The sequence below is a fragment of the Galeopterus variegatus genome, unplaced genomic scaffold (assembly GCF_000696425.1).
Source record: "Galeopterus variegatus unplaced genomic scaffold, G_variegatus-3.0.2 Scaffold3710, whole genome shotgun sequence".
Taxonomy (NCBI): Eukaryota; Metazoa; Chordata; class Mammalia; order Dermoptera; family Cynocephalidae; genus Galeopterus; species Galeopterus variegatus.
In genome coordinates this window covers 55,359-62,933 of record NW_007729821.1, presented here as the reverse complement: position 1 = coordinate 62,933, position 7,575 = coordinate 55,359, and the positions used below count along the sequence as shown (strand labels likewise).

General features: G+C 39.7%; 1 protein-coding gene across 1 annotated transcript in view; it reads right to left on the bottom strand.

Annotated features, from left to right (window-relative positions):
• PDE11A (phosphodiesterase 11A) overlaps window positions 1-7,575 on the bottom strand; it is a 191,541-nt gene that overhangs the window by 144,328 nt on the left and 39,638 nt on the right. Inside the window, exon 4 of the mRNA XM_008585781.1 lies at window positions 5,895-5,945. Within this exon, the coding sequence (XP_008584003.1) occupies window positions 5,895-5,945 (51 nt within the window). The remainder of the gene's footprint in view (window positions 1-5,894; window positions 5,946-7,575) is intronic.

The following is a 7,575-nucleotide window of genomic DNA, read 5'->3' as shown; positions in this document are numbered from 1 at the left end:
AAGAGTGTCAAAGTACAACCATCCTTTTTCTGATGTGGCATTTGATTAAGACACAATTCATGAAGAGAACCGGACATTTGAACACAAAGCACTGCACATATTTATGGACGTGTCCTGAGCCGAGCAAGCGGCCGGGCTTCATGCTCTGCCTGTGAGCAGGAGATGCCCTCTAAGGTGCTGATGCAGCTCTTCCCCCCGCAGTCCATCTCCTGGGGAAGGCTCAATAACTTTCCCTGATGGGAAAAAAAACTCGGGTATTAAACTTGGCATAAATACAATTTAAAGCCAAAACAATCCCCTAAATTCAAGAGGCAGGAACAAGGGAAAAGACAGAATAGTTTAGGTAGAAGGTAATACTCAAATTCCATTTATACTGCTGTGGGGTCATCTTTTAAATAACCATAGAAATAAGCTGAGGTAAATTGGAAAGCTATCGAGATTTCCAAAGGTAGTATTTCAGGAAGGCCATGAGAACTGAGACTGTAGAGAAACGAGAGAAAGCTCTTGTTCCCTCCCTGGCATCCCAAGATCCAGGGTAGTTACCTCCAGGGGCTGTGGAGGAGCCTGAGGGAGAGGAGCTGGAGGGTGCCCCCTACTGGCTGCTGTGGGGTCATCTTTTAAATAACCGTAGAAATAAGCTGAGGTAAATTGGAAAGCTATCGAGATTTCCAAAGGTGGCATTTCAGGAAGGCCATGAGAACTGAGACTGTAGAGAAACGAGAGAAAGCTCTTGTTCCCTCTCTGGCATCCCAAGATCCAGGGTTACCTCCAGGGGCTGTGGAGGAGCCTGAGGGAGAGGAGCTGGAGGGTGCCCCCTACTGGCCGGGGTAGGAACATGGGCTCCCTGGGCTCCACAGTGCCCAGCTCTACCTCTTTCCCTCCTTGGCATTCTCTGTGTTGCTTGAGTTTGTGTAAGTGCTAAGGTGTTACCCTTCCTCTACATAGTGCACTCTTCCTCTGCAAGAGACTGCTGCAAGGATTGGGCTTTTCCGTGGCTTTGGAAATAGAGTAAGCAGGGAGTTGCTAGCACGTGTGGTGCTTGTGTTTCAATTAGAAAAAGGAGCGCCCTCTGGAGGGCCAGTGACTAAAAGGCATCACATGCACTTGGCCAACCAAGGGGTGGGGGACAGCCCCACTCCTGCCTGCTTGTGCAGGGCATATGGCAGACACAGCCACTGGCATAACTGTAAGGTGGTCTTGAGGGCTGAAGCTTCTTATTTTACACATCAGACAATTTCATGGATCCAAGCATCTTTTCAAATCTAAATTATTAAAAGAAAAAAAGCCTAGTAAATCACGCCTCATTGCTAAGTCTGCAGAGGAGACTGTAAGATTTTTGATGCAACCTTTTTTATTTCAGTATATAAACGCCACAAGGAGTATCTATTCTTGCTACTTTATTTACTTTACCAAGATATTAATTTGTGGCCTAGGCATTAACATTAAAAACATGAAATATGTAAGGGGTAGTTCAAACCCAAACATATAACATGAGTTATTGGCATTTAATTACTGAGGCAGTTACAGTGCTATAAACAAGTTCATCTCTGATTGTGGCCGTAACCCATGCAGTTCTGAATTGAAAGAAGGTATGATAGAAGGTGGTAATATACACAAGAATGTCCACGAATTGACTTTAATTGGTTAACTGGCAGTATATGGTGATAACTGTTTGGTTTGTCCACCACATTAGAATCTAAGGAAAGTACATAAAATTACAGGAGCATATAATTGGTGTACTAAACTCATTTTCTTATGTTGTCATAGCTGGTATCTTCACGTTATTAAAACCCTTTAAACCAGCCATCTTCTAAGAGATCTAATTGTCAGTATGGTCTTTATACATTATTCCTGTTAGCACAGAGCTGAGGAGATATAAGTAGGCACTAAAATCTGCACAAATTTTCAGTATACAACTTTCTTATTTCATGTTCATGGAAAATCAGTAAATGTTAATGAAGATAAAAGCCATTCTTTAGATCCTGGTTTCCTCATTTGAAGCACAGGGTAATCAACCCATAAAGGAAAATTTATTAACATTATAACCGGAATCAGACCTTTAAAATAGTTAATTCATTAGTTCCAGGAAGTTCTGTGATCGTTTTGTGCATAGGTGGCCCTGCAAAAAGGACTTTTTTTCAAGATATAAATAGTATATAAGAACAGAAAAGATAAGCTCAAATTCTGGCATCTGTGGATGAGCAATTATAGGTCGTTTACCTACTTATACTGGCTGGGCAGTACGGAGACATTCTAGAAAGGTTTTCCCACTCTAATCCCATTCACTCACCCACCAGTGCACACTCCTCAAGGAGATTTTTCTCAATAGGAGAAATAGGGTTATCAGAACAAAACAGAATAAAAACAACCCCCCATCTCACCCATGGCATCCTAGAATAGGGAAAGGAATCCCAAAACCTGAAGGGGTGTGAAATAGTAGACCAGATATGAGGAAGAGGAAAGTGGCATCAGCCTAGCATTAATAATTATTAAAGATTTACTACAGGTTTATCTTATATAAAATCTATCTTCCTTTAGGCCACACCACCTAAAGTGCAAATGGTAGCAAATGATACATATCACACTTGCCAATACTGTAGGATTTCCATCTCTCCTACTTATTTCTGAAAGTCCTCAGGTTATACCTCACTTGTCCTTAAAATGTGACCACTCAGCCTTCATCGATCCCTTCGGCCTCTGCTGGTTGCTCTGGTAGGACGGTACCTGGCCTCTGGTCCATAGCGATACTGCCTTCCATTGGGCTGCTGCCTTCTGGTGTGTGCTGTTGACACTCTGGACCCCTGTGCTCTTGGGAGCATTTAATGCACTGAACCCATACTAAAGTCCATGCCTTTTGTGTCCACTCATGTTCTCAACTGAGAACATGAATCCATGGGAGGCTGAGGTAAGGAAAAAATCCAAGGGACAAACCTTATGCTAAACTTGGAATCATCTAGACACTGAGGCCTTTGGCCTCAACTTCCTTTAGAAGTATTCTTGACGTAGAAGACTCTCCACCTTTTGTATAAATAGCCACCTCTCACTAGCCTCCCAGATATTTCTGCATCCTAAATGTGGCCTTCAACTGAGGTCTGTCCTATGTAGGTCTGTATTTCACCTCCAGATCTTTTTTAGCACTAGACAATGAAATCAGTTTCTTCCCAAACTCTGGCTTAGTCTTGGAACCACTGATCACTAGTCTGGTCTCCCCTGGGATAATCCAACACTTTGGGACTCAGCCATTCTTTAAATCATGAAATCTCATGGATATCTCTGACTCCAGATTTCAAATCACTGCACACATTTTTTCCCCAAATTTTTACTATGTCTCTTAAAAAAGTACTGCAGGTAGCAAAGGTTACAATACATTTTTATGTAAACATGGTTTGTCTGTATACATAGGTCAAAACAAAGCATTTATTTTCTGTTGTGTAGCTACAATGTTGGGAAACTACTATTTCCCATACTCTAGCCTGGAACTTCAGTAGATGCTTTTCACTGTCTATGTGCAGGGTTATTTTAAGCTCACCACATTTTAATGTTATTGCTGCAGTTATAACAGACATAGCAACCAATTATAATAATGTTTTATTTACTTTATATATCAAGAAAAAAAGCCGTTTGGTTAAAATTATCTACTATATCTCAATTATACTATAATAGGATACTAGCTAATATCTTTCAGGATAAAATCTGGAATAAATCAGTTAAGTTAATAATCTTAATAATTTTGAGATGAAATAACCCTTTGTTCTCAAATTTAAATACTTTATATTTTTAGTATGTTTGTGCTAACGATAGAAAAGCATGGCAAATTTCAGGACAATGGGAGTTTTCTTACTCTAAGCAAAGAATTAAACCTGAATGAGGGTCAATAACCTAAAGAGAGTAGACAGCTGTGGATTTCGGCCTGTTATAGCTCTGAACAGGTCACATTAAGTAGCACTTGCAGTCATATTTAGTTTTTGCCTACTTCTTCTATCTTTCTCCCTGCTTACCTCTTCTGTCTTTTAGTAATGATGATAATTATAACAGCAAAAATATAAGAATGTAGATATTATATTAGCATTCTAGTAGGAACTGGGTATTTCCATAAATAAAATTTCTAGGTATCTGAACTTTATTAAAGTAAAAAACCTTTAAATATTTTTGATGAAAATATTTATAAACTTTATGTACATTACATAAAATTTATATAAAAATATAAAATAATTAGATATTATCATGGTTTTAACGTTTTCTTAATGACTAATTGTTCTGAGTTGTAGCATACTGATGCTCATTGGATTTATTTAGTCATTTGTTCATCCATTCATTCATCCATCCATTTATTGAGTGTTACTATGCTCCAAGAACTGTAAAAGGTGGCAGGGATTGGGCAGTGAACAAAGCATACACAAAGCCCTGCCCTGATCGAGCTTGCATTCTAGTTGGTATGCAGGGTGTTTGCCTCTACAGCAAGAGAGCCCTGACTGCTGTGGTTTTGGTTGCTCTGTCTCCATCCTCAGCTGTCAGCAGGCACCTCTTGCAGGCACCACATCTGTCCTTTTGATCTCAGTTTACCATTGCATGTCTCTTCCCTGAGCATTGCTCCAAGTCAATAATAAACCATATCCCTGGATGGAGACCAAGCAGCTCATCATATGCCTACTGTAGATGTGCTGCTGAGGAGTTCTCTTATCCCTACTCTCAGCTTTTGGGGTCTTCCTTTGTTCCCTTTCTTTGTTCATGTGTCTCAATTCTAATGATCTGATTTGGTCATCAGGTCCAAAGTGCTCTGTGCCATTTTTTCTGGGAAGACAAATGCATCTATATGCAAATAAGACTCGGAAGAGTAGCCATCGCCAAGTGATATTACAATATAAAATATCATCTTCCTTATAGTTGTGGCCATCAGGTCCAAAGTGCTCTGTGCCATTTTTTCTGGGAAGACAAATGCATCTATATGCAAATAAGACTTGGAAGAGTAGCCATCGCCAAGTGATATTACAATATAAAATATCATCTTCCTTATAGTTGTGGTAGCTTTTTCTGATAATTCTTTGGTCCTCCACAAAAATTTAAAAAGGCAGACACCAAAACTTCCAAAAGAGAGGAAAATCAGTTTCCCTACAATTTTATGTTTTGACCATTGTTAAAAACTGTCCAGTAGGGGTGCAGGGAGTCAAGAAAGAATTCTGAACTGCATTTAAGGGAACAATGGTGACTAATGCGAAAAGGAATATTTAAAACATTCACAGACCTATCGGATATCAGAGCTAGAAGGAGTTCTCCGCAAGTGGCAGGGAAGTGTCAAGGTTACGAACTCCAGTGCTGGGGCCAGATTGCTATACCCCTTAGAATGGTTTGACCTTGGCCTGGTTATGCAACATCTCCGTGCCTCAGTTTATTCATCTGTAAACTAGTATGTACTTGACAAGCTTGTGAGGATTAAATGAATTAATACAGGTGAAGTGACTTGTATTGTGCCTGGCACACAGGAAGCTCTTGGTAAATGCTAACTGTTATCTCAATTTCTTCACTTATTTTTACAGATGAAGATATGGGTCCTAAGATCTTAAGTGAACAGCAAATTAGAGATAAAACCAATGCCAAAACCTGGTGTCCTGATTCTCACCACACTATATGGATTTTTTTTTCTGATATCCTGCTTTCTTTACAAATGGGAAGAAATACTGAATCATTTAAATGATCACGAATGGACTATTCAGTTATATATAAGTCCCTTTTCCCTCATAAAACAGAAACATTCAAACACACCTTTGCCCAGTTCTATTCCCCTAACTCCCAAGGCAGGACTAACTCTATAGAGGCAAGAAACAAAGGATCACTCCTGACCAGGTCTGGCAAAGTTTAATTTTATGCACTAGTAGGGCAATTATTTTCTTCCTTACCTTAAACTTGTCAACTTCAGCTTTTGAACATGTTGCATGGTATGATAGTACCTGATTCAGAAGAAAAGAAAAGAACTTTAATAACTAGGCATGACTGTGTTTTCTGAAGTTCTCCAGGCTTAAAAATAAGCTTTGCTCATGTACAACCCCTCAACCTAACAATGGATTTTAACGTATGAGAAGAAATTTTTAGTAATAGTCTGTGACAAGATCACACATTGAAGGATATTTTATATCAGGATTTTTCTATAGGTAGTTATTTCATCAAATACATGATGTGGCTCAAGACCACAGTTTCCAAAGGATGTAAATACTTGTCCCGTGAAATGCTCTGAAAATAAAAAGGTGCTGTGTGCATGAGCACGCATGCGTCTGTGTGTCCTGGGGCAGGCGTCGTGGGTTGCTGACTCAACTTCCATTCCCTCACCTGTTCTCACCTGCCTGCTTTTGTTGTAGATCCTCCCTTGGTATCCGCAGGGGGACTGGTTCCAGCACCCTCACACATACGAAACTCCAAAGATGCTCAAGTCCTGATATAAAACAGCCAGTGCTTGCATATAACCTATGCACACCCTCTTATATACTTTAAATCATCTCTGGATTTCTTATAATACCTAATACAATGTAAATGCCATGTAAATAGTTGTTACACTGTATTTTAAAATTTGTATTATTTTTTATTGTTGCATTGTTATTTTTCATTGTTGTTTTTTTTTCTGAATATTTCTGATCTGTAGTTGGTTGAATCTGCAGATGTGAAACCCATAAATACAGAGGGCCTGCTGTATAGGAAGGATCATATTATTATGAATTCGTATCCCTTTTTGTAAGAGTATTATACTTCCTTGCCCTATCAACATCAGTTTCAGCACATGACTTGCTTTGGTCAATGGAATGTAGAACAAAGTGATAGATGCCACTTTTGGTGTATCCCTTTTTGTAAGAGTATTATACTTCCTTGCCCTATCAACATCAGCTTCAGCACATGACTTGCTTTGGTCAATGGAATGTAGAACAAAGTGATAGATGCCACTTTTGGGCAGTGTCTTTAAGAGTGATCACATAATTCCATCATCTCCTTTCTCCCTCCATTGGAAAGGAATGGCCAAGAAGGACTGCACCTTCAGCCTGGGTCCTAAAATAAACAAGACACACTGAGCAGAGCCACAGCCAACCTGCAGCCAATGACTTGTCATGTGAGCAAGAAATCAACTATTATGGTTTATCACCACGTCATAACTCACTGACACAGAGGCCTAAAAGTAAAAAACCCAATTCACAGGCTCCCTGCAGCTAGGAGTGGTCATGTGGGGTGGCCATATGATACTGCTCCTGTCAATGAAATATAAGTGGAAATCTTGAGGCTGTCTCTTTCTTTTTTCTTCCTCCCTGATAAATAAAGTCTGGAGATGCAGCAAAATCTGGTGTCTATGAGGTGACAACCATGAGGGCGGATGCCAGCTTGTTACGGATAGTAGAGCAGAAAAGGAAAGGGAAATGAGGTTGGCCTTGGGCTGCCCTGCCCCAGACTTCTTGTCTTGTGGGACAAATAAACACACGTTTGTTTAAGCCAGTATTGGTATTTTATAAGGCATATATGCATACATATGCACACACACAAATATAATGTATACATGTTGTATGTTTTATGCTACCAAAGCCATTGTTAATTGACACAAAT